The sequence below is a fragment of the Anolis sagrei genome, chromosome X (genome assembly GCF_037176765.1).
Source record: "Anolis sagrei isolate rAnoSag1 chromosome X, rAnoSag1.mat, whole genome shotgun sequence".
Classification (NCBI taxonomy): domain Eukaryota; kingdom Metazoa; phylum Chordata; class Lepidosauria; order Squamata; family Dactyloidae; genus Anolis; species Anolis sagrei.
This window is the reverse complement of record NC_090034.1, coordinates 84,793,726-84,821,716: the sequence shown is the minus strand read 5'-3', so window position 1 is coordinate 84,821,716 and position 27,991 is coordinate 84,793,726. Positions and strand designations below refer to the sequence as shown.

General features: G+C 43.3%; 1 protein-coding gene across 2 annotated transcripts; it reads left to right on the top strand.

Moving 5' to 3' along the window:
• On the top strand, window positions 1-24,825 carry HPCAL4 (hippocalcin like 4). 2 transcript variants are annotated; one of them, XR_010908723.1, is made up of 5 exons: window positions 1-207; window positions 16,254-16,423; window positions 17,483-17,698; window positions 21,163-23,369; window positions 23,469-24,825. XR_010908723.1 is itself a non-coding variant. In XM_067460641.1 (4 exons), the coding sequence occupies exons 2-4, from the start codon at window positions 16,262-16,264 to the stop codon at window positions 21,358-21,360; spliced, it is 576 nt and encodes a 191-aa protein (XP_067316742.1). In that variant the 5' UTR covers window positions 1-207; window positions 16,254-16,261; the 3' UTR covers window positions 21,361-24,825. The 2 variants fall into 2 exon arrangements, 1 of the variants encoding a protein (XP_067316742.1); XM_067460641.1 differs by having other exon boundaries at window positions 21,163-24,825.
• Window positions 24,826-27,991: the final 3,166 nt, after the last annotated feature.

Below are 27,991 nucleotides of genomic sequence, written 5' to 3'. Positions count from 1 at the left end.
AGGGGGAGATTCTGAGAAAGAGGCGCCAGGCAGAGAGCAGGAATCGGAGGCAGAGGGAGCAGGTGGCAAAGGCAGCGAGAGACAGACAGAGAGAGACAGAGGGAAGAGAGCAAGGCAGCAGCATCGCCTGGTGGATGGCTTAGGGGCCCCTCCGCCTCCTCCGGCTTCCCTTATTCACACCTGGGGCACCTGCCCAGACCCTCCCAGGTAAGTGGCATTCTGGGATTCACCTGTCTGTGGGGTGATGAGCTTTGGGAGGAAGTACCATTTGATTAGGCAGAGACCTGTGTTCTCTTTGGCACAGTCTTATACTGCCCTTGTTGTTTAGTTGGCATTTCGTATGATTGTGCCCTTTGTCAAGGGTCTATTATTATTATTATTATTATTATTATTATTATTATTATCGTCATCATCATAATCATAATCACAATTTCCTCTCTCAAAAGAGACTCAAAGCAGCTAACAAACAATTCCAAAGCCAACCCAAAGCCTTATGGCACCATACTGATGACACAAGGCTATCTGGGGTCATTCAGGTATTGAAGGTAACCAGGTCCACTTGCTAAAATAAGACCCTCGACGAAGGGCACAATCATACGGAAAGGAAGACTTCACAACTGTATATGTTTTAAGACTTCTATATTGCCAGAAGTCTTGCTCTCACCTTCATCTATGGCAGGTAGACGCCACTGGGTTGTTCGATGCGAAGGAAAGAACTCTGCACATGCCCAAAAATGCATGTATGTTGATTGTATTGTCGAAGGCTTTCATGGCTGGAATCACTGGGTTGTTGTGGGTTTTTTCGAGCTATATGGCCATATTCTAGAGGAGAGAATGCCTCTAGAACATGGCCATATAGCTTGAAAAAACCCACAACAACCCATGTATGTTGATGTTTCCATCCTACATTCAAGGAGTGGGCTAGGAATGCAATGCACTCAGATGAGATGCTATGTTCTTCTCTCCCTCTTTCGCATGCGGCCCCTCTTTGTAACCCTTGCCCTTTCCTTATGGCGAGTGCCCTTTAAATCCAGCCTTCTTCCAAAATGGGAAATGGTTTTGATTCATTCATTCACTGCCTGGTCTCAAGAAAATCTCCATGGCTGCCATAAAGGAGGAGGGAGCCGATTCCTGCCTTTGGGAATGAGCAGATGGGGGAAAATAGGAGGGAGAAGAACAGAAAACAGGGCCTCCTCTCTATCTTTTGCCATGGAAGAGCCTCTAATGCTCTCCAAAGGAGGCACAATGTGGGTTGCGTGCCCATTTTGTGCCAATTCCTACCACTGCCCACATCAAAACAGAGACAACCCCCGATTCTAGACTCACAACAACTGCACATTTGCTTGATTTTGATGGCAAAATCTGTACCTTCCAACAAAATCCTGTCTTCTTTTGCATTGCTTGCCCTTTGCTTGAAGTCAATGAAGGGACAGTTTCCTAAGGAAAGGGACAGAGCAAAGCCTTCCAATAGATCCGGATGGGCTTCTGCTAGAAAACGTGACGCTCAAAACATGGGTGCCTTTTCCTTGGGATGGAAAGACCCTTTTGCCTTGGAAGGAATATATTTATAAATCCAACCATTTCTATTCAAAAGGAAAGACTATTTATGAATTCCAGAAAGAGGAAAGAACAAATCTCTCCATTCCAGACCAAAAGAAATGAATGTTTACGGATCTAAGCATTCCGAACCAAAGATAAAGACTACAGGTCTGACCAGGAAAGACTATTGACAAATGTGATCACTCCGAATCAAAAGGAAGGAATATTTACCAATCTGTTCATTGCTAGCCAAAAGGAATGGGGTTCCTCTTCCTTGGGAAATCTCCCCCCGAGGAATATTGGACAAAGTGAGATGTACACTATCAGTGCTGTGCATTAGAACAGTGCAATAGCCTCTCTCCTGGTGCAAGCCAAAGAACGATCATGCAAATGTGCACCAGGCCTGGTGACATCTTCTCTGGGAGTCATTCCAAGGAAAGCAACAGAACACGTGAAACGGAATCATGGCAGAGAGGAAGGCAGCGGCACAACAGGCAAAATGGCATGGCTTGGAACGTGATCCAACGACAATGGTTTCCGAGGTTCTTGACTCGGATTTGTGAATTATCATGGCTTCAGAGCTGACCAAACAGAATTCATCTACACCAGTGTTTCTCAACTTGGGGGTCGGGACCCCTTTGGGGGTCGTAAGGGGGTGTCAGAGGGGTCACCAAAGATAAACAGAAAATGTAGTATTTTCTGTTGGTCATGCGAATTCTTTGTGGGAAGTTTGGCCCAATTCTATCGTTAGTGAGGTTCAGAATGTTCCTTGATTGTAGGTGAACTATAAATCCCAGCAACGACAACTCCCAAATGTCAAGGTCTATTTTCCCAAAACTCCACCAGTGTTCACATTTAGGCATACTGAGATTTGTGCCAAGTTTGGTTCAGATCCATCCTTATTTGAGTCTACAGTGCTCTCTGGATGTAGGTGAACTACAACTCCAAAACTTAAGCTCATTGCCCACCAAACCCTTACAGTATTTTCTGTTGGTCGTGGGAGTTCTGTGTGCCAAGTTTGGTTCAATTCCATTGTTGGTGGAGTGCAGAATTTCTTTGATTGTAAGTGAATTATAAATCCCAGCAACTACAACTCCCAAATGACAAAATCAATCCCACTCACCCCTCCAACCCTACCAGTATTCAAATGTGGGTGTATCGGGTATTTGTGCCAAATTTGGTCCAGTGAATGAAAATACATCCTGCCTATCAGATATTTACATTACAATTCATAATTACAGTTCTGAAGTAGCAACAAAAATAATTTTATGTTTGGGGGTCACTTCAGCATGAGGAACTGTATTAAGGGGTCGCGGCATCAGAAAGGTTGGAAACCACTAGTCTACACTATAGATTTTAATGCAGGTTGGCACCACTTGGGTTGCCAAGGCTCAAGGCTATGGGACCCAGGAAGTTGCAGTTTTCCGAAGGGTGCATCTATGCTGTAGATGATGCCCTTTTGAACTGACGTGACTCAATGCTATGGAATCATAAGAGTTGCAGTTTAGTGAGGTACTACCACTCTTTGGTAGAAAAGAGTGAAGACCTTGCAAAACTGCAATTCCTACCACTCCATGGTAGTTAAAGCAGTGTCAAACTGCATTAATTCTTCAGTGTATATGCACCCCAAGTGTTGGCATTGCTATGGTTTACCTTACCTACTTTTGAACCAAACTTGCCTTGGGTCAAGCAAGGGGCAGGTTTGCCCAGGAAGAACAAGGAGGGGAGATTTAATGCAAAGAGCCTTGTTTTGGTGCAGAAAATAGGAAGGGAAATGGCACAGGAGACGTGCTCCCTGCAAAAAAGATGACATTTTCCTGCACAAAACACGTTTCCTACGTAGAGGATCATATTTTGCAGTGCATATGAATGTTTCATGTTCAGTGTGCAGAAGAAATCCTGGCCTCTGAAAATGAGTGCAAATTATTCATTCTGGTTTGCGAGAGCAAATAATTACAAAGCCTGAACATCCCACCCTGGCCTCTGTCTGCCATTCAGAGACAGGGCTTGTCAAGACTCGAAAGGGAACCAGAAGCCAAATAATCTTTCTCTCTCTCGAACACACACAAACAAACGGCCCTAAATACGGCTTTTGGGGTTTCTTCCTTGGGCTCACTTGCCAAGAGTAGGAGAACATCCACACTGTAGAATGAATGCAGTTTAACTCTGCTTTAGATGGCATGGCTCGATGCTATGGACTCCTAGGAGTTGTAGTTTTACAAGGTCGGTAGACTCACCAAACTACAACTCCCAGGATTGCATAACATGCAGTTGTGGCTGTTCAAGTGGGGTCAAGCGGCATTCATCCTACAGTATAGATCAAGTATGGGCAAACCGAGACCCGGGGACCAGATGTGGCCCCTTAGTCTCTTTTCTCAGGCCCTCCCCTCTCTCACCATCCTATCCTATCCTTCCTTCTCTCTTTCCTTTCTTTTTCCCTCCCTCCCTCACTTCCTTGCCTCCCTCTTTCTCCGTCCCTTCCCTTCCATCCTTTCGTCCTTCCCTCTTTCCTCTCCTTCCCTCTCTCCCTCTTTCTCCTTCCCTCCTTCCCTTTTGTCTTTCCTTCCTTCTCTTTCTTCCCTCGCTTCCTCTCTTCTCTCCCTCTTTCTCCCTCCATCCATTCCCTTCCACCCTTTCATCCTTCCTTCTCTCTTTCCTTCCTCCTTCCCTTCCTTCCTTCCTTCCTTCATCTTTTTCCTTCCTCCTTCCTTTTCTTCCATCCTTATCTTCCACCCTTTCATCCTTCTTTCCTTCTCTCTCTTTCCTTCCTCCTTCCCTTCCTTCCCTCCATCTTTCTCTTCCTTCCTTCCTTCCTTCCCTTCCTTCCTTCCTTCTTTCCTTCATTTTTTCCTTCCTCCTTCCTCCTTCCTTTCCTTCCATCCTTATCTTCCACCCTTTCGCTTTCTTTCCTTCTCTCTCTTTCTTTCCTCCTTCCCTTTCTTCCTTCCAACTTCCTTTCTCCCTCCCTCCCTTCCTTCCTTCATCTTTTTCCTTACACCTTCCTTTCCTTCCATCCTTATCTTCCACCCTTTCGTCCTTCTTTCCTTCTCTCTCTTTCCTTCCTCCTTCCCTTCCTTCCTTCCTTCCTTCCTTCCTTCCTTCCTTCCTTCCTTCCTTCCTTCCTTCATCTTTTTCCTTCCTCCTTCCTTTCCTTCCATCCTTATCTTCCGCCCTTTCGTCCTTCTTTCCTTCTCTCTCTTTCCTTCCTCCTTCCCTTCCTTCCTCCCATCTTTCCCTTCCTTCCTTCCTTCCTTCCTTCCTTCCTTCCTTCCTTCCTTCCTTCATCTTTTTCCTTCCTCCTTCCTTTCCTTCCATCCTTATCTTCCACCCTTTGTCCTTCCTTCCCTTTTGTCTTTCCTTCTTTCTACCATTCCTTCCTTCTTACCTCCCCCTCCTTACCTCCCTTTCTCCTTCCATCCTTTCCTTCCTCCCCTTTCATCCTTCCTTCTCTCTTTCCTTCCTCCTTCCCTTCATTCCTTCCATCCTTCTTTTCCTCCCTCCCTCCTTTCCTTATCTTTTTCCTTTCTCCTTCCCTTCCATCCTTTCATCCTTCCTTCCCTTTTCTTTCCTTCCTTCTTACCTCCCACCCTTCCTTACCTCCCTCTTTCTCCTTCTATCTTTTCCTTCTTCCCTTTCATCCTTCCTTCTCTTTTTCCTTCCTCCTTCCCTTCCTTCCTTCCATCACCGAGCAGCCAGTCCTCTTATCAGGTAGTGCTAGCATGAGGCCCCCAAGTTAGAAAGTTTGCCCATGCCTGGAATAGATGCCCCTACTATCTCACCAACTCCCAAGGCACCATCTCCATAGTTCACAGTCTTAGCACTGTATTCCTTATACAAAGATGCCTTGCAATGATGTGGGATTGGCACATTATGCAGTGCTCAAAGATGGCATTCTGCTTCTTTGGGGTTTGTATCCTTTGGTTGCTGGGATTGCTTTGCAGCTGTTGGAGGTTTAAAAATGGCACCTCTTATCCTGAAATAAAGCCTCATGTCCTGAAATAAAGCGGCCTTGTAGCCTCATTTTGTTCCCTTTCAGTCCAGTTTTGAAAGAACCAGGAGGTTCTTTCCTTGCCCTCCATTTGCAAAAGTGGAAAACTTTGCTCAGTCCTGGGGTCTAGGGTTTGTTCAAGCTTCTTTCTTTCTTTCAACAGGCAACAGATGCATCCACACTGTGGCATTAATGCAGTTTGACACCACTTTAACAGCCTTGGCTCCATGCTATGGGATCCTGGGAGTTTTAGTTATGGAAGGTCTTTATTTATCCTTCTCTGCCAAAGAGTGCTCCCCAAACGACAATAGACTTCAGTTAAAGTGATGCCAAACTGCATTCATTCCAGGACCAAGTGGAAGGCAAAGAGAGAAACTGGAGCATTTCAAAAGTAGCTGAAAAAGTGGGGAGACAAAGGATCAATGAGGTGTTACTAAAATTGGTGTCACCTCCATGCGAAAAGCCACTTTCCTTGCAGCCCCATTCCTCCTCCTTTTGCAAATGCAAAATGCAAAGGCTGGTCCTTTTACAATGCTTTTCTGTCCCATATGCAAAGAAATTTCCCTGCCACAGAAAGAAAGCCAGAAAAAGAGGCAAATGTCTAAAACTCACACGCTGCAAAGAGAGGGATGCCTTTTGCTGAACTATAAACTTTTGCACATCTGGGTTATATTTGCGGACGACCTTCCTTTCCCAGTAGTAGCTTTTCAGAGAGCTATTGTGGACTGTTGCAGAGAGGATATGATGCATGCAAAGCAATAGCAAGGTAAGGAGAACTTGAAAAGCAGTTATGGTGGTCTGGGGTGCATCTACACTGTAATTCTGTTCCAGTTTGACACCACTTTGTGATGACTCAGTGCTATGGGATCCTGGGACCTGTGGTGTACAAGATCTTCAGCTTTTTCTGCCAAATAGAGTCGGTGCCTTTCCAATCTACAAATCCCAGAGTTCCATAGCATTAAACCATCACAGTTAAAGTGGTATCAAACTGCATTCGTTTTACAGTGTAGATGCCTCCTAATAGGTGCCTCCTAGTCACCGGTCTCTTGCACTGTTAGATAATTTTGCAAAACTGATTCTGCATTTAGATTGGTGGAGTGTTTCCCAGTTATTTACCTTTTTAGAAAGGTATCTCTCTAAGGATGTCAAGGTAGTCTACAGTAACATCAATCAATACCCATAACATTAAAAGACTAAATATATTTCAAAGCAGACCCAATAAAGACCAGTTTAAACCATTTAAAATAAAGTGAAAGGTTTCCCCTGACATTGGGAGTTGGTGCTCGTCTCCATTTCTAAGCCTAAGAGCTGGCATTGTCTGTAGACACCTCCAAGGTCATGTAGCCAGCATGACTGCATGGAGAGCCGTTACCTTCCCGTAGAAGCAGTACCTATTGATCTACTCATATTTGCATGTTTTCAAACTGCTAGGTTGGCAGAAGCTGGAGCTGGGAGTTCACTCCGCTCCCCGAATTCAAACCACCAACCTTTCAGTCAGCAAGTTCAGCAGCTCAGCAGTTTAACCTGCTGCACAACCAAGCACCCTTACAATGAACCATAACAGAATTGAATAAAAGCAGTTAGGGAAGGGTGAATCCATTCCGGGTTTTAGTCTGAACTCCAAGGGTGCTATCCATGGTGCTGAACCTTAACTTAGAAACTCGTTCTGAACCTTCAGCAGAGAATTTAAAGTTCAGATTCAAACCCAGAGTGGATCCACTTCCATATGGATATCTGGGAGCCACCATTAATTTGACTCTGAGCAGAAATCACATGCCTAGTTTTATGTCTCTAATCCTGCAAGAAGTTCCCTCCAGTATCACTTCCCGGTTTCACTTCCATTCTGGTTCCTTGGCAAGATTTTCAATCAAGTTGCTGCACATAAAGGAGGAAGTCAGGATTCATATGCTGAAGTTCTTTTGGCTTCATGACATTACCCTTTTAAGAGAGAAAAGCAACTTAATAATAATAATAATAATAATAATAATAATAATTGTTATTATTGATCCACTGGAACTTGTGCCACAAATATAATCTGCATGCAACAAAAAACTGATGGAATCATAAGCCTGAAAAAGTTACACAAAATGAACATGTCAAACTACTCTGGGACTTCCGAATTCAGACTGACACAGAGTTTTGAAGCACAATTCTCCTGACCTCACGATTGCGGAAAGAAACAAAGTATGGATCATCGATGTTGCAATCCTAAGTGACAGCAGAATCAATGAGGAGCAACTGCAAAAGCTTACATGATATGACAATTTAAGGATCTAATGGCAAAGTCTCTGGCACAAGCTAGTAAAGGTGGTCCCAGTGGTGATTGGCACACTGGGTGCAGTGCCTAAAGACCGTGGCCTGCACTTAAAAACAATCGGCACTGACAAAATTACCATCTGTCAGCCACCCTACTTGGATCTGCATGCATTATTCGCCGATACATAACACAGTGCTAGACACTTGGGAAGTGTTGGACGTGTGATCCAATACAAAAGCCAACATAATGATCTTGTTTGCTGTGTACTAATCTTGTTATGCATTAAATAACTACGACGACTACTACTACTACTACTACTACTAATAATAATAATTTGTATTATCAAAGGCTTTCATGGCCAGAATCACTGGATTGTTGTGAGTTTTCCAGGCTGTATGGCCATGTTCCAGAAGCATTCTCTCCTGAAGTTTCGCCCACATCTATGGCAGGCATCCTCAGAGGCTGAGAGGTGTGTTGGAAACTAGGAAAACGAGGTTTTTATATCTGTGGAATGTCCAGGGTAGGAGAAAGAAGTCTGTTTGAGGTAGGTGTGAATGTTTCAATTGGCCACCTCCCAACAAAGGATTCCACCAAGCAGTAAGAAACCAGACCTTGAAACTGCTAGGCCATCAAATGCTAATCAAGGTGGCCAACTGAAACATTCACACCTACCTCAAACAGACAAGAATGGAAATCATTCAGATACATAAAACCCATTTTCCTCGTTTCCAACAGACCTCACAACCTCTGAGGATGCCTGCCATAGATGCAGCGAAACATCATAGAATCATAGAATCAAAGAGTTGGAAGAGACCTCATGGGCCATCCAGTCCAACCCCATTCTGCCAAGAAGCAGGAATATTGCATTCAAATCACCCCTGACAGATGGCCATCCAGCCTCTGTTTAAAAGCTTCCAAAGAAGGAGCCTCCACCACACTCCGGGGCAGAGAATTCCACTGCTGAACGGCTCTCACAGTCAGGAAGTTCTTCCTCATGTTCAGATGTAATCTCCTCTCTTGTAGTTTGAAGCCATTGTTCCACGTCCTAGTCTCCAGGGAAGCAGAAAACAAGCTTGCTCCCTCCTCCCTGTGGCTTCCTCTCACATATTTATACATGGCTATCATATCCCCTCTCAGCCTTCTCTTCTTCAGGCTAAACATGCCCAGCTCCTTAAGCCGCTCCTCATAGGGCTTGTTCTCCAGACCTTTTATCATTTTAGTCGCTCTCCTCTGGACACATTCCAGCTTGTCAATATCTCTCTTGAATTGTGGTGCCCAGAATTGGACACAGTATTCCAGATGTGGTCTAACCAAAACAGAATAGAGGGGTAGCATGACTTCCCTAGATCTAGACACTATGCTCCTATTGATGCAGGCCAAAATCCCATTGGCTTTTTTTGCCGCCACATCACATGGTTGGCTCATGTTTAACTTGTTGTCCACGAGGACTCCAAGATCTTTTTCACACGTACTGCTCTCGAGCCAGGCATTGTCCCCCATTCTGTATCTTTGCATTTCGTTTTTCCTGCCAAAGTGGAGTATCTTGCATTTGTCACTATTGAACTTCATTTTGTTAGTTTTGGCCCATCTCTCTAATCTGTCAAGATCGTTTTGAATCCTGCTCTTGTCATCTGGAGTATTGGCTATCCATCAGGAGAGAATGCTTCTGGAACATGGCCGTACAGCCCAGAAAACTCACAACAACCCAATCATAATTTGGGATACCCTTTTTCCTATTGACTAAGGCTCATTTACAAATTAGGCTTGCCCTTTATACTGGGACCACTGTATCCTCTAGCCTAGTACCGTGGGCCAAATTAGATGTTAAGGCATACAGTTAATGGATGAACTGGTTATTCCCCAGTTGCTATAGGATTCCCTCCAAAGCGCATGGCCCCAGCAACCAGACTTACAAAATAGGGATGCCACCTTCAGTTTCCAATGGCCAATGGAGACACAAAGTACACAAGATACAGACATGAGGAAAATGACAGTGTAGGACAAACAGACGTTTTCCATCGCTGGGGGGGGGGGGGGGGACTGGGGACAAACAACAACTCTGGTTTCAGTAACGACGGGTTGTATTCTCTCTTTCTCAAAGCAAGAGAGGATATTGTTTATTTGTTTGTTCTGGGCATGTATTTTTGTGGGGGAATGGATTATACAAAGTCTGTGAATTTAAGGAGACGCAGAGGGATGAAAGACATGGCTGGTAGCTCCAGGGATGCACTGATGCGGATGCTAGGGACAATCAGAGGACCGCTGTTGCCACGGCAACCGCAGCACCGGTTGCCATAGGTAACAGGGATGGAGGGGGACTAGAGGATGGCCCCTTCTTTCTCCATCTCACCCTTCATATAAATACCCCAAATGGAGATGTCTGTTCATTCGAGATAGCCAGCAAGCGGCCACGCATCGAAGGCGGTCCATTCCTTATATAAATGTATCATGGCTCAAAATAGGTCATTTTTTGGATCTCTGAAAAAGGAAATTTGCAGGGACAATTGGAATGCAGCTTCCGGCAGGAAGGAAAAAAAAGGAGGCCCAGGCAGCAGCAAGCCATCGTCATTTTTGAAAAAGATATGCTGATTGTATTGTCGAAGGCTTTCATGGCTGGAATCACTAGGTTCTTGTAGGTTTTTTCGGGCTATATGGCCATGTTCTAGAGGCATTTCTCCTGACGTTTCGCCTGCATCTATGGCAAGCATCCTCAGAGGTAGTGAGGTCTGTTGGAAATAGGAAAATGGGTTTATATATCTGTGGAATGACTGGGGTGGGGCAAAGAGCTCTCTGCTGAAGCTAGGTGTGAATGTTTCAGCTGACCACCTTCATTAGCATTTGAAGGCCTGGCAGAGCCTGGGAAAATGTTCCCAGGCTCTGCCAGAGAAGTCAGCCATAGCACAGCACCTGATGAACCAGCCTGGACACAGCATATTATTTGAGAACACAGAAATGCTGGACCACTCCAACAACCACCATGTCAGACTACACAGAGAAGCCATTGAAATCCACAAGCATGTGGACAATTTCAACAGAAAGGAAGAGACCATGAAAATGAACAAAATCTGGCTACCAGTATTAAAAAAACTCTAAAATTACTACAGCAAAACAGCAGAGAGGAAACAACCAGGCACATCTTAACACCTCTCAACAGAACATTTTCCCAGGCTCAGCCAGGCCTTCAAATGCTAATGAAGGTGGTCAGCTGAAACATTCACACCTAGCTGCAGCAGGGAAGAGCTCCTTGCCCCACCCCAGCCATTCCACAGATATATAAACCCATTTTCCTATTTCCAACAGACCTCACTACCTCTGAGGATGCTTGCCATAGATGCAGGCGAAACGTCAGGAGAAATGCCTCTAGAACATGGCCCTATAGCCCGAAAAAACCTACAAGAACCTAAAGATATGCTGCATTATCATCTTTATTGTAATGGCTTTACTGTTTGAATGCATGACTAGCGGTGCATCTACATTGTAGAATTAATGCAGTTTGACACCACTTTAGCTGCTCATGAGAAGGTCAAACTATACCTCTTAAGATTCCATAGCATTGAATCAGTGTGTCAGTTAAAGTGGTGTCAAAACTGCATTAATTCTACAGTGTGGATGCTCCCCGAATAGCCCATTTTCACCTGAGATTCATAGATTTCTATCCATTTGTTGCCAACCTTTCAGAATTGCACTTCAGCCTGATGGACCACTCATGTAACTTACAAAATAAAGGGAGCTACCCTGGTGGCGCAGTAGGTTAAACTACTGAGCGGTTGAACTTGATGACTGATAGGTTGGTGGTTCAGATCCAGGGAGCAGGGTGAGCTCTAGTCGTTAGCCCCAGCTTCTGCCGACCTAGCAGTTCGAAAACATGCAAGTGTGAGCCGATCAATAGGTACCACTCCGTCAGGAAGGTAACGGCGCTCCATGCAGTCATGCTGGCCACATGACCTTGGAGATGTCTATGGACAATGCTGGCTCTTTGGCTTAGAAAGGGAGTTGAGCACCACCCCAGGAAGTCGGATACAACGAGACTTAATGTCAAGGGGAAAACCTTACCTACCATTGTTCAAAATCATATTTAAATGCTGCAGTTTGTATAGAATTACACCTGCCATTCAGAATAATTTATAATAGTGGTTCTCAACCTTCCTAATGCTGCGATCCCTTAATATAGTTCCTCATATTGTGGTGGCCCCCAACCATAACATTATTTTCATTGCTACTTCATAACTGAAATTTTGCTACTGTTATGAATCATCATGTAAATATTTGATATGCAGGATGTATTTTCATTCACTGGACCAAATTTGGCACAAATACCCGATATGCCCAAATTTGAATAATGGTGGGGTTGGGAAGGGGTTTGATTCTGTCATTTGGGAGTTGTAGTTGCTGGGATTTATAGTTCACCTACACCCAAAGAGCATTCTGAACTCCACCAGTGATGGAATTGAACAAATCTTTGCACACAGACCTCCCATGACGAACAGAAAATACTAAAAGGGTTTGGTGGGCATTGACCTTGAGTTTGGAATTGTAGTTCACCTACAAACAGAGAGCACTGTGGACTCAAACAATGATGAATCTGGATCAAACTTGGCATGAATTCTCAAGATGCCCAAATGTGGACACTGATGGAATTTGGGGAAAATAGACCTTAAAATTTGGGAGTTGTAGTTGCAGGGATTTATAGTTCGCCTACACTCAAAGAGCATTCTGAACCCCACCAATGATAGAATTGGGGCAAATTTCCCACACAGAATCTCCTGACCAACCGAAAATACGGTATTTTCTTATTGTCTTTGGTGACTCCTCTGACATCTTTCTCGCAACTCCCCCAGGTTGAGAAACACTGATTTATATCATGAATCTGAAGCCAAGAAGAAAAGCAGCACAGCACACGATTTAAAAAGACACCTTTTTCTTGTAAAAACGATCAATTCCCCAAAGTGTTCAGTAATAAAAAAGGTCCTCACCTGCTGATGAGAAAAACAGGGCTTGCTGCTATTTTGAGAGGAAAAGAGCTGTAGGAGTGATAAGGAAATGACATGAAACACAAACAGTTCTTCTGATATTGAAATGCCCCTTAAAGGTGCCTTTGGATGCATCTACACCAAGCATGGGCAAACTTTGGCCCTCTAGATGTTTTGGACTCCAATTCCCACAATTCCTAACAGTGTCAGGCCCCTTCCTTTTTCCCCTCAACCGCTTAAGCTAGTTTAAATTTCTGCAAGTTTAGATGCTCCCAAAGTTCTGGAATCCAGCAAGTATTGTGTCTTAGCAGCCGATATAATGAACTAGTAGGACCATGAGGATGCATAAAGCGTCATGCATAAATGCACAAAAGATACCATACTTTGACCTGAGTATTTATTTATCGTATCAGAAGTGAACCGAGGGTACAGTTGTAATTTATTTAAAAAGCACAAAGTTTAAGACACTTGGCATTATACTAAATGTCCTTTGACCAGTAGTTGGCCACTTGGAGTGCCCCTAGTGTTGCTATAAGAAGGTCCTCCATTGTGCATGTGGCAGGGCTCAGGCTGCATTGCAGCAGGTAGTCTGTGGTTTGCTCTCCTCCACACTCGCATGTCGTGGACTCCACTTTGTGGCCTCATTTCTTCAGGCTGGTTCTGTATTTGTGGTGTCAGAGCATGGTCTGTTCAGCACCCTCCAAGTCACCCATTCTTCTGTGTGCCCAGGAGGGAATCTCTCATTTGGTATCAGCCATGGATTGAGGTTCCAGGTTTGAGCCTGCCACTTTTGGACTCTTGCTTGCTTAGGTGTTCCTGTATCTCTGTAGATCTTAGTAAACTATTTCTTGATTTAAGGCATTGGCATGCCGGCTGATATCCAAACAGGGGGTGGGCAGAGGATGTCACTGCCTTGGTCCTTTCACTATTGCCTGCTACTTCCAGGCAGATGTCAGGTGGTGCAATACTGGCTAAACAGTATAATTTCTCCAGTGGTGTAGGGCGTAGAAATCCTGTGATAATGCGGTATATCTCATTAAGAGCCACATCCACTGTTTTAGCATGGTGAGATGTGTTCCACACTGGGCATGCTTACTCAGCAGGAGAGTAGCAAAGTGCATGGGCAGATCTCTTCACTGTGCCTGGTTGTGATTCCCAGGTTGTGTCAGTCAGCTTTTGCATGATATTGTTTCTAGCACCTACTTTTTGCTTGATATTGAAGCAGTGCTTCTTGTAAGTCAGAGCAGGGTCCCAGGTATTTGGGTGCGCTGCAATGCTCCAGTGGGATTCCTTTCCAGGTAATACTCAGATCTCAAGATGGTTGCCTGTTCTTAAGATGAAAAGCACACATCTGTGTTTTAGTTGAATTAGGAATCAGCTGGTTTTCCCTGTAATAGGCAGTAAGAGCACCTAAAGCTTCGGAGAGCTTCTGTTCAATCATTTCCAAGCTCTCTGCTTGGGTGGTGTTGGCACGATCATCGGCATAGATGAAACTCTCTGTCTCTTCTGGCAGTGGCTGATCATTTGTGTAAATGTCAAACATTGATGGAGCGAGTATGCTCCCCTGAGGCAGACCGTTCTGTTTTTGCCATCTGCTTCTCTGGCCCTGGAATTCAACAAAAAAGCTCCTGTTTTGTAGGAGATTTCCTATGAAGCGGGTAAGGCAGTAGTCCTTTGTGATATAAGTTTTTCTCAAGAGAAGGGGATGATTTACAGTGCCATAAACAGCTGACCGGTCTATGAAGACAGCTCTTGTAATTTGACCTAAGTAAATGGATACTTAATGGTCGCATTGCAAAACAAAAACTTATCAGTCTTTTAGAACAAAAAAAAAATCTTTTAGATGATACTATTCACAAACATATTCAGGTAGACTCTTTTTTTAAATAATTGACTTTGAACTTTGATAGATTTTACTATTTGCACGGACAGTGCTAAATTTGAAGGGATCCTGCAGGGTGGCTATATATGTTGGATAGCTGTAAATCTGGCAGTATTATGTCCAACACAAGCATAATGCTTGGTCAAAATTTCAAGTCTGTATCTTTGTTGACATGGAAATTGCTTCAGTCTGAATGCTGGTCAAAATTTGTCACAATGAGTCCCGACGTATTTTCATGCACACTTTCATCCAACTTCTTTGACTGGATTTTGCATCCATAATGTTAAAATTAATTTCATCAGAATCATCAGAAAAAACAATACAGGATTTCAGTTTACTAGCCATTCTTATACATTTAGTTTCAATTTTATTAGACCCTAAAAATGACAATTTGTTAAATGTCGTGTGCACGCTGACTGACTACCTTTCAGATAATGGGGTCTAGATCAAAACTTATTGCAGTTAGAGACCTCAAATTTTGGGAAACTTAGTTTAACATCTGACTGGTACAGCAGCTAAAATTTGAACAAAATTGGAGGCATTATGATGGGAAGGCTTAGACCACTTGGCATGGAATGGCCCTATGTTTGCCTTTTATGTTTGGAATCCACCCTGAGTCCCTTTGGGGAGATAGAGTGGAGTATAAATAAAGTTTTACTATTATTATTATTATTATTATTATTATTATTATTATTGCACAGTATTTATCAACCTGGGGGTCGGGACCCCTGGGTGGGGGGTCATGAGGGAGTGTTAGAGGGGTGACCAAAGACCATCAGAAAACACAGTATTTCCCATTGGTCATGGGGGTTCTGTGTGGGAAGTTTGGCCCAATTCTATCATTGGTGGGGTTCAGAATGCTCTTTGAGTGTAGGCGAACTATAAATCCCAGCAACTACAACTCCCAAATTTTAAGGTCTATTTTCCCCAAACAGTGTCCACATTTGGGCATATTGAGCATTCGTGCCAAGTTTGGTCCAGATCCATCATTGTTTGAGCTCACAGTGCTCTCTGGATGTAGGTGATCTATAACTCCAAAACTCAAGGTCAATGCCCACCAAACCCTTCCAGTATTTTCTGTTGGTCATGAGAGTTGGTGACAAGTTTGGTTCAATTCTATCATTGGTGGAGTTCAGAATGCTCTTTGATTGTAGATGAACTATAAATCCCAGCAACTACAACTCCCAAATGACAGTATCAATCCCTTGCCCCAACTCCACCAGTACTCAAATTTCGGTGTATCAAGTATTTGTGCCAATTTTGGTCCAATTAATGAAAATACATCCTGTATATCAGATATTCACATGACAATTTATAACAGTAGCAAAATTAAAGTTGTAAAGTAGCAACACAAATAATTTTGTGGTTGGAGGTCACTACAACATGAGTAACTGTATTAAGGGGTTGCAGCATTCGGAAGGTTGAGAAACACTGCTATAGCAAAATGTGCTGCAGGATGTCCCTCCTGCAAAGACAAAGATTTTGCAATCTAATAAACGTTTTTCATGTTTTTATGACAGAACCAATTAGGAAATGACATTTATAAACCAGGAACAAAAATCGTGTTACAGAGTGTTATTTCTTTATTTTTAAATAATGATACATGGATATTTCCAGATCCAGCAATGGGCAAGCACAACAGCAAGCTGGCTCCAGAGATGCTGGACGACCTGGTGAGGAGCACGGAGTTCAATGAGCAGGAGCTGAAGCAGTGGTACAAGGGCTTCCTGAAGGACTGCCCCACAGGGATCCTCAACCTGGAGGAGTTCCAGCAGCTCTACATCAAGGTAAAGTGGCCCAAGGAGGGATAGAGGCCCACTCTCTGTGTGGGGAGGAAGGAGGAGATTCACATCAGCTTGGGGAGTGGCACCTATTTAGCGAAAGATGCACCGACAGTGTAGAAAACGAACATGGTTTGACCCCACTTTGTGCCATGGCTCAATGCTATGATGCCACTTTCTCTCCTCAGAGTCCTGTGGAATGAATGCCATTAGATGTCACTTTAACTGCCATGGTTCAATGCTATGCCGTCCTGGGAACTGTAGTTTTGCAAACTTTTGATCTTCTGTGCCCAAAATTTCCACAGCCTTTAAGGTAAAGGTAAAGGTAAAGGTAAAGGTTTCCCCTGACATTAAGTCTAGTCATGTCCAACTCTGGGGGTTGGTGCTCTTCTCCATTTTTAAGCCAAAGAGCCGGCGTTGTCCGTAGACGCCTCCAAGGTCATGTGGCTGGCATGACTGCATAAAGCACCATTACCTTCTCGCCAAGGTAATACCTATTGATCTACTCACATTTGCATGTTTTTGAACTGCTAGGTTGGCAGAAGCTGGGCCTAACAGCGGGAGCTCACCTTGCTCCCTGCATTTGAATTGCTGAACTTTCAGTCAGCAAGTTCTCTAGCTCACTGGTTGAGCACCACCAGGAGACCCTCATCAAACTGTAGTTTGGAGCCTGACCAAACTGCAAATCCCAGGATTCAATTGTACTGAGCCAAGTCAATCAAAGTGGTGCCAAACTATATTAATCCTACAGTGTAGATGCCCCTGTTCCAAGCCTCGTGATTTGTACTCCTTGAAAATGGAGAGTGCATATACACTGTAGAATGAATGCAGTTTGGTACCATGGCTCAATGCGATAGAATTCTAGGAGTTTGTAGTTTGGTAGAGAAGGCTTGTAGAACTATAACTCCCAGGATCCCATAAGACTGAACCATGGTAGCTGAAGTAGTATCAAACTTTATGCATTCCACAGTGTAGATGCAGCCTTTGTTTCCATGCCAGTTCCTGTCCTTCTCCCCGCATCCCTCCTTGTGATGTTTCTTGCTCTCCGCTCTTCTCTCCCGGCAGTTCTTCCCTTACGGTGATGCTTCCAAGTTCGCACAGCACGCTTTCAGAACCTTTGACAAGAATGGTGATGGCACCATCGACTTCCGGGAGTTCATCTGTGCCCTTTCAGTCACTTCGCGGGGCAGCTTTGAGCAGAAGCTGAACTGGGCCTTCGAGATGTACGACTTGGATGGTGACGGCAAGATCACCCGCCTGGAGATGCTGGAGATCATTGAGGTACCTCGGACATCTGCTCCGGAAACCGTGTCTGATTCAGTATGGATCCATTCCATGATGTAGAGTCAGGTGCCCTTTGGAAAGACAGGGAGCTCTCTTCTTGGAGGGCTTACAATCACTGTCAAACTATCCCCAGGTTGTATAGCCTGCACCTTGAAGGAGCTTTCCAAGGTGCTGAAGCCAATTGGGGTTCATACAATCACAGCAAGCCCAAGCAGTGCCATCCAAATCCATTCACAAGTATCCAGAACGGTTGAAGTGTGGGGGGAAGATCCTTCTTTAGAGGCTTTAGAGTCTCAATGGCAATCGGTCAGGGGTGCTTTGATTGTGCTTTTCCTGCCATGATAGAAAGGGCTTGAACTAGATGACTTACATGGTCTCTTCCAACTCTATTATTCTATGATTCTATGGACAGTGGTTAGCAATACCCATTTTTCATCTCATTCTCTGGTGGTTTTTAAGCAGAGGCTTGTGGCCATCTGTCAGGAGGGCTTTGGTGACATTGAAGGGGGTTGGACTAGATGGCCAACATGGTCTTTTCCAGCTCTATGATTCTGTCATTCTAGGAGGCATCTCCCTGACCTTCCAAGAAATTCTATTTCATGCAAACAACTCTTACCATCAAGATGTTCCTCCTAATGTTTAATCAGAATTGTTTCTCTGGCTACTTGAAATCATTGGATCAGATCCGATCCAAAAAAGAAAATCCTCCCATTTCACACATATATTTCCATTGTCCCTTCTCCATCTTCTCTCCAGACAAGCTCAGTTGTCCAAGAGTGTGCCTACACTTATTATTAGTCTTTATGTATATGTTTAGTTTTTATTATATGTTATGTTTTTAATTGTATCTATAACATTGTAAGCATTGAATTTTGCCCTGCTAACCGCCTTGAGTCACCTACGAGCTGAGACGGGTGGTATACAAATACAGTAAATAAATAAATAAATCTATATAAATAAAAATGTAATGTTTATAAATAAAAACATAATGTTTTTGAGTTAACATAACTCAAAAACCACTGGACAAATTGACACAAAATTTGAACACAGTACAAATATCAGGCCAACGAGTGACCATCGCTCATAAAACACTGAAAAACACAGCAGAAGGGACTTAAAAAGCCAAAAAAATTAAAAAATACATTACAATGCATGCACTAAACCACATATACACAAAACACATGTATACACATATACACAAATATATACACACACATATATGCATACACACATAAAACACATATACACAGACTGGGCCACAGCAACGTGTGGCAAGGGATGGCTAGTAAATTTATTTATATTTATTTATTTACAGTTCTTATATTCCGCCCTTCTCACCCCGCAGGGGACTCAGGGCGGATTACAGTAAACACATATATGGCAAACATTCAATGCCAGTTTGACAAACAACGTTTAACAGACAAATACACCGAGGCTATTTAACTTTTTTCTGGCCGCCAGGGGAGCTGCTGCTTTTCATCGTCCATCAACGACACCGATGAAGTTCTTCCGCATTCCACATTCCCCGGAGTCTTTTTTCTTTATGGCCTCATAAATTAGTTAAATTTAGCCTCCCACACAAGGTGGTACCTTATTTTCCTACTTGACAGATGCAACTGTCTTTCGGGTTGCAAAGGTCGACAACGGGCTACACAATGGCTGGACACCCACTCCAGCTCGGGCTGGCTTCGAACTCATGACCTTTTGGTCAGAGTGATCTTAATGCAGCTGACACTCAGCCAGCTGCGCCACAATCCCGGTATATATATTTACAGGGTGGAATTATTGCAGTTTGCCAACATTTTAACTGCCAAGACTCAATGCTATGAAACCCTGGGATTTTTTTATGTATGGGCAGTCCCCAAGTTACAAACAAGATGGGTTCTGTAGGTTTGTTCTTAAGTTGAATTTGTTTGTAAGTCGGAACAGGTACATTTTAAAGTCTAACTTCAGCCATATATTTTACGTCTAAGTTCCCCATTCTCTCCAGCTTTGGAGAGAATGGGGAAGTGTTAACACACCTGTGGTGTTTCCTTTCCTGTCTGTACCCCTCTTCAGAAGTTTTCACATCACTTTCTGTCCCTGTGATCATTGGGTTTTGCAAAATTTGTCTTGTCGTGGAAACAAGGATTGGAGGGAAAGCTTCAATGGAGACCTCTTTCCTCCATGATAAATATTTTTTCAGTAGTGGATTTCCCATCTTATGGTCAGATTTCTCTCACTTCCTGTTCTCTTCAGCCCCATTCTTAACTAGGATCCACTTGTAAATTGGATGTTTGTAAAATGGGGACTGCCTGTATTTGATGCTGATATCTTTTGTTACATCCTGCCTCAAACTGTGATGAGAGTTTATTTATTTATTTATTTTATTTACCACACTTTTATCCCACCCTTTTCAGCCCGAAAGTGACTCAGGGCGGTGTACAGACTGGCAACATGCTGTACACACATAAATAGTTTATATTGTTTTAAACAGGTTAAATCACATAATAAATGCATATAAAAACAATTTAAAACTATTTAAATCAATGACTTCTGAGTTTAATTCCATGTCCATTTGCATCGTTAAGCCGTTCCATATTAGTTCACAATATTTGAGTTTATCTGGTTACAATGAGGACCTCACAACCTCTGAGGATGCCTGCCATAGATGCAGGCAAAATGTCAGGAGAGAATACTTCTGGAACATGGCCATACAGCCTGAAAAACTTAAACCAACCCAATGATTCTGGCCATGAAAGCCTTCAACAATATATTTTCCATGTTTTTATGATAGAACCAATTAGGAAATAAAAGGAACAAACAATGTGTTACATAGTGTTATTACTATTAGTATTATTTATAGTATTTAAAGTTGGAGCCCCCGGTGGTGCAGCAGGTTAAACTGCTGAGCTTCTGACTGAAAGGTCAGTGGTTCAAATCCAGGGAGGGGGGTGAGCTCCCAGTGTTAGCCCCAGCTTCTACTAACCTAGCAGTTCGAATATGCAAATATGAATAGATAAATAGGAACCGCTCTGGTGGGAAGGTAATGGCGCTTCATGCAGTCATGCTGGCCACATGACTTTGGCAGTGTCTATGGACAAAGTCAGCTATTCAGCTTAGAAATGGAGATGAGCACCACCCCACACAGTCAGACACGACTAGACAATGTCAAGGGAAACCTTTACCTTTACCTTATTATTTATAATCTGGCAGTGAAGAATAAAGACTTTTTAGAACAGCAGCTCCCAGGATCCCATCACATTGAGCCATAGCAGTCAAGTGGTGTCAAACTGCCTTAATTGGACAGCATAGATCATAGAATCATAGAGTTGGAAGAGTGACCTCATGGACCATCCAGTCCGATCCCTGCCAAGAAGCAGGAAAATCACATTCAAAGCACCCCAAGCCCTCCATCATCATGGTTTTCAGCTCTTAGGCCAATTTGGCCATCCTCTAACGGTCCCCCTCCTCTCTTTTAGGCCATCTACAAGATGGTGGGCACCGTCATCATGATGAGGATGAACCAAGATGGCCTGACCCCACAGCAGCGTGTGGACAAGATCTTCGCCAAGATGGACAAAGACAAGGATGACCAGATCAGCCTGGAGGAGTTCAAGGAAGCGGCCAAGAGTGACCCCTCCATCGTCCTGCTGCTGCAGTGCGACATGCAGAAGTAGAGGGGCTTCACCTGCTGTCCCCCCCAGATCCCCCAGCCTTGCGTTTCCAATCCATCTGTCCATCTTCCTCCTCCTCCTTGGAGCTGCAGGCCTCACTCTTGGAGGCAGGAGGGGCCTCATCTGCATGGGTCTTCTAGGTCCAAAACAAGTCCCCCGAGAAGCTCCCCAACATCGATAAGGCTCTATCTTTTGGGGAGTGGGTCTGTCAGAGTGGGTTCCCCTTCCTACGCCTTCCATCCCTTCTCCTAGACCCTTCTCCTTTTTCCCTTTCCATCCTTGGATGTTCCCAAGACCCCCTTCCAAATCTACCTGTTTGACGGCCTGCCGAAATCCATGACCCATGATGCAATGATCCACAAGGTCTTGCAACCCCGAAGCCTCGCTCTCCTTAAGCTCAGCTGTCGCTTGCTGTATTATGGTGCATCTCTTTCCCCTGGTGACCCTCTAGCATCATCTTCAGGTGGGGATTTTAATATCCGCTCTCCCTTTGCATTCCTGAATCGTCCCTTCTACCCCAGGACCTTTTCAAACCTTCCTCCTCCCATTCCTTTTTGCTTTGGTGGAAGCTTATAGTTTCTTTTCCCCCAGCAATGGGGTGTCCCTGTAGCTTTCCATAATGTCTAAACAAAGTGTTTCCCCTTTGGACTTGTGCTGATGCTGTTGCTTCTAAGTCAGAATTATTGGAGCGAATAATATAAATAGTATATCAGAGATATCTCATGGCATATGCAAAGAATTGCAAAGAGGATCATTTTCCGCGTTGGCTTCTTCTGATAATGCAACTTTGCTCTGTAAATCTGTACGCTTACGTTCCGGGGGGGGGGGGGGGAGGGAAATGTGCTTCTTTAAAGGGCTGGGGATGCATGGTGACACTACATTTTAACAGTCCAATGGGGTGAGAGCCTGCTTTCCGGTCTCCAAAGGCCTTTTCTTCCATTCTCAGCCAAGGAGGCAATTTTGGGGATTTCAAAAGGGTTTCCAACCTAAGAGAATATAGTAGAGTCTCGCTTATCCAACACAAATGGGCCGGCAGAACGTTGGATAAGCGAAAATGTTGGATAATAAAGAGGAAAAAGCCTATTAAATATCAAACTACGTTACGATTTTACAAATTAAGCATCAAAACATCATGTTTTACAACAAATTGGCAGAGAAAAGCAGTTCAATACACAGTAACGTTATGAAGTGATTGCTTTATTTACAAATTTAGCACCAAAACATCACAATGTATTGAAACATTTGTGGCAGACTGCATTAGATAATACAGAACGTTGGATGAGCGATGGTTAGATAAGCAAGACTCTACTATATGTGTAAAGAAGAGGTTTGCCCTTGCCCCACTTTGAGGCTGAGAGAGTGTGGCTTGGTCAAGTGGGTTTCAGGCCTGAACGGGGATTGGAATCCAGTTTTCCAGAATTGTAATCCAGTGCTCTAGCTCCTATGCCTATGTATAAAATAGAAGGGGAAAAGGCCTTGAGGGTTGCCAAAGGAAACTAATATTTCAAGGGACCAATTTGGAGCGAGAGCAGATACCACTGCCATAACAAAAGAAGCTCTTGGGGAGACCAGTGGGAATGACAGGTTGAAAATGCCAATGGGTGCAGATATTCTCCAATCATGTTTTGGCCCAAGTTTGGCTTTTTGCCCTCCTGGTCACTAAAGTGTGGCCCCATGTAAAGAGATATTGCTTGGATTCAGATCTTTGGAGGTTTACATTATGATCAGCTGAGATCAGGGGCCCAAGACTCCCATAATAGTGAAAAACCACAAATAAATGCCAGGTAGCCTGCTGGCGTCTCCTCTCGGGATGGTCATCTGTTGGGAATGGTTAGATTTATTGTTGAAGGCTTTCATGACTAGAATCACTGGGTTGTTGTGAGTTTTCCAGGCTGTATGACCATGTTCTAGAAGCATTCTCTCCTGACGTTTCGCCTGCATCTATGGCGGGCATCCTCAGAGGTTGTGAGGTCTAATGTATTGTCGAAGGCTTTCATGGCTGGAATCACTAGGTTCTTGTGGGTTTTTTCGGGCTATAGGGCCATGTTCTAGAGGCCAACGTCAGGAGAAATGCCTCTAGAACATGGCTATAGCCCGAAAAAACCCACAAGAACCTGTTGTGAGGTCTGTTGGAATCTAGGAAAATGGGGTTTATATATCTGTGGAATGTCCAGGGTATGTATGTATGTATGTATCTATCTATCTATCTATCCACATACATACACATATATACACCCCCTATATAAACCCAATTTTCCTAGTTTCCAACAGACTTCAGAACCTCTGAGCCATAGATGCAGGCAAAATGTCAGGGGAGAATGCTTCTGGAACATGGTCATACAGCTCGGAAAACTCACAAAAACTCAAGGGTTAGATGGTTTCTTCATGGCAGAATAGAATTGGATTGGATGGTCTTGAGGATCCCTTGCAAATGTCGTAATATAATAGATTGCCTGGGAGTCCAATGAGGTCTTTTTCTCTGCACGCTGGATGGCCATCTGTCGGGAAGGCTTGGATTGGATCTTCCTACCTTGGACTGGATGGTCCTTGGGATCTCTAAATAAATCACTTTTTTCTCTCTTGGACTTTCTAGGTCTCCCAGTATGACCTTATGGTCAACTCTAACTGGAAATTGAATATAGGATTGTGCTGGAGGACCTAAAGATGGCTAGAGCATTGTTTTCTTTGCAAATCTCCAGGTCCTCCGGCATAAATGGAGGAAGCTGAACATAAAGTCACATGGGAGGAGCTAGAGATTCCTAGGCTAATCAAATCCACAGAAGACCAAACTGCAAGGGCGAAGAGTTGACTGTAAGCAAAACAGAAAGACCTTAATGCCAGCAAAGGATCTGGTGAGAAGTAGCCATGGAAGAGGTCAGGCATGAGAGGAGATGGAGGTTGTTTGGTCCCACTTTGGGGTGCGTCTCCACTGCAGGATTAATGCAGTTTCATATCACTTGAACTGCCATGCTATGGAATTCTAAGAATCACAGATTTGCATTTGTTGACAGAGAAGGAGGAAGACCTTGCAAAAATGGCAATTTCCAGGACTCCATAGCCTTGAGCCCTTGCAGTTCAAGTGGGGTCAAACCGCATTAATGCTACAGTGTTGACACATCCCTTGTTGTTGCTATAGACTATAAGGCTGGGGCTTTTTTCAACTTGTCCATATACAATGCTGATCTCTTTTGGGGGGATTTTTTTGCTGGGGTGGGGAATGGGTGGGTTGGGGTCAATGTCCAAATGGCTACCTCTGTCCTTCGGTGTCCCTGCCCTGGACTGAAGAGCCTTCTTCTTCTTGGAGATGCGTCCCGTCGCTTGTCGTGGTTTTGAATATTGTAATAACTGTTTAGAAACTGTGATGTTCATAGATAGAAAGAGATATACACAGAGATAGAGAGAGCGAGAGAGAGATTATCTCTTTTTTTTATAAAAATGGTTGAAAAATAAAATGGGTCTCATGTAAAAGGAATGTCATGTGTCTTTCTTGCATTACTGGAATGAAGGAGAGAAATGAGTCGCCTTCGGGCTGAGAAAGGTGGTATATAAATATAGTAAATAAATAAATAAACGAATGAATAAATAAATGGGTATGACTCCCATATCTCCAAAGCCAGACCTTGTAGGTATGGAAATAAAGCTTTCCTTCTGCTGCTCCAGAGATCAGAACATGAATCGATGGATTCCAATTAAGATAAGAGATTGAACCTAAAAACATCTATAGAGATAGATAGATAGATGATAGATAGATAGATGGCTGATAGATAGATAGATAGATAGATAGATAGATAGATAGATAGATAGATAGATAGACAGAGATGATAGATGGATGATAGATAGATAGATAGATAGATAGATGGCTGATAGATAGATAGATAGATAGATAGATAGATAGATAGATAGATGGCTGAGAGAGAGAGAGAGAGATGATAGATGATAGATGGTTGATTTATAGATAGATGATAGATAGATAGATAGATAGATAGATAGATAGATGGCTGATAGATAGATGGATGATAGATAGATAGATAGATAGATAGATAGATAGATAGATGGCTGAGAGAGAGAGAGAGATGATAGATGATAGATGGTTGATAGATAGATAGATAGATAGATAGATAGATGGCTGATAGATAGAGAGATAGATAGATAGATAGATAGATAGATAGATGATATATGGTTGATTTATAGATAGATGATAGATAAATAAATAGATGATAGATCGATATAGATGATATAGATAGATGATAGATAAATAGATTGATCGATAGATAGCTAGATAAATAAATAGATGATAGATTGATATAGATGATATAGATAGATGATCGATAAATAGATTGATCGATAGATAGCTAAATAAATAAATAGATGATTGATTGATAGATAGATAGATAGATAGATATAGCTGATAGGTAAGTAGATAGATGATAGATCAGTGTTTCTCAACCTGGGGGTCGGGACCCCTGAGGGGGTCGCGAGGGGGTGTCAGAGGGGTCGCCAAAGACCATAAGAAAACACAGTATTTTCTGATGGCCATGGGGATTCCATGTGGGAAGTTTGAGCCAATTCTATTGTTGGTGGAGTTCAGAATGTTCTTTGATTGTAATGAACTATAAATCCCAGCAACTACAACTCCCAAAGGTCAAGATCTATTTTCCCCGGACTCCACCAGTGTTCACATTTGGGCATATTGAGTATTCATGCCAAGTTTGGTCCAGATCCACCATTGCATGAGTCCACAGTGCTCTCTGGATATAGGTGAACTACAACTCCCAAACTCAAGGTCAATGCCCATCAAACCCTTCCAATGTTTTCCATTGGTCATGGGAGCCAAGTTTGGTTCAAATCCATCGCTGGTGGAGTTCGGAATGCTCTTTGATTATAAGTGAACTATAAATCCTAGCAACTACAACTCCCAAATTACAAAATCAATCCTCGCCCAACCCCAGTAGCATTCACATTTGGGTGTATTGGGTATTTGTGCCCAGTTTGGTCCAGTGAATGAAAATGCATCCTGCATATCAGATATTTACATTATGATTTATAACAGTAGTGAAATGACTGTTATGAAGTAGCAATGAAAACAATATTATGGTTGGGGGTCACCACAACATGGGGGACTGTATTAAGGGGTCACGCCATTAGGAAGGTTGAGAACCACTGTGATAGATGGTTGATCGATAGATAGGTGGTTGATCAATAGATAGATAAATAAATAGATAGTAGACAGACAGACAGACAGACAGATAGATAGATAGATGATAGATAGATAGATAATAGGTAGATAGAGATAGATGATACATAAGTAGATAGATAGATGATAGATGGTTGATCGATATATAGAAAAATAGATAGATAGATAGATAGATAGATAGATAGATAGATAGATAGATAATAGGTAGATAGAGATAGATGGTACATAAGTAGATAGATAGATGATAGATGGTTGATCGATATATAGAAAAATAGATAGATAGATAGATAGATAGATAGATAGATAGATAGATAGATAGATAGATAAGGGGGAGGGGAGAGAGATTATAGACAATCAGAACTGCTGGACCATGGAATGGACTCCATTGGAGGATTGTTTTTGAATCCAAATCATCTGCTTTGAACTGAATTATATGGCAGTTTAGACTCACATAATCTAATTCAAAGCAGATACTCTGGATTCAGAAACTGGATTACATTTATTTATTTCCCATATTTCTATCCCGTCACTTCTCAACCCCCGAAGGGGGACTCAGGACGGCTTATAATGGGCCCCGTTACGAGGCCACTACATAACAATTACAATAATAAAAACACAATTGAACATAAATCATAATTAAACAATACATAAGCAATAATTAAAAACAGTAAAACAGTCTCGACACCCTGTTGTCGTTCCAGTCATGTCTCTCTAAGGTGCTGCTTACATCTATTGTCCAAAAGCCTGGTCCCAAAACCATGCCTTTAATTTCTTTCGGAAAGCCAGGAGGGAGGGAGCCAATCTTACCTCAGTTGGGAGTGTGTTCCATAGGCGGGGAGCCACCGCCGAGAAGGCCCTGTCTCTCATCCCTGCCAGATGCATTTGTGCTGTTGACAGGAGTGAGAGCAGGGCCTCCCTGGATGATCTTAGATTACAAGGTGGGATGTAGGGGTGGATGCGTTCGGACAAGTAAGCTGGGCCAGAACCGTGTAGAGCTTTAGAAGTCAAAATCAGCAATATGAATTGGGCTCGGAGATGGACCGGCAGTCAGTGGAGCTGGCATAACAGGGGGGTGGTATGTTCCCTGAATGTCGCCCCAGTTAGTAATCTGGCTGCCAACCATTGGACTAGCTGAAGTTTCCAAACCGTCTTCAAAGGCAACCCTACGTAGAGCGCATTGCAGTAATTTATTCTGGATGTAATCAGAGCATGGCAGTGTAGATCCATCCTCTGACATCTTGTAGAAAGGTTCAGATGGGCTTCTTTTTGGAGAGCTTTGATTGTCTGCTCCCACATCGCAGCTGGTTGGATTAGATGTATCTCTCTTACCAACGGGTCTCATGGGGCATAAATATCCATAAATATAAATGTTTGGATAGGCAACATCTAATGCACAGGGGTTTTGCCCCCGAACCATGGCATATTTAAATCAGGGGGACT

What these genes read in the sequence shown, in the direction of transcription:
- HPCAL4 (XM_067460641.1), top strand. Translation starts at nt 16,262, where the DNA reads ATGGGCAAGCACAACAGCAAGCTGGCTCCAGAGATGCTGGACGACCTG. An exon ending in TCCAGCAGCTCTACATCAAG is followed by an intron (nt 16,424 to 17,482) that starts GTAAAGTGGCCC and finishes CTCTCCCGGCAG; the next exon opens with TTCTTCCCTTACGGTGATGC. An exon ending in AGATGCTGGAGATCATTGAG is followed by an intron (nt 17,699 to 21,162) that starts GTACCTCGGACA and finishes CCTCTCTTTTAG; the next exon opens with GCCATCTACAAGATGGTGGG.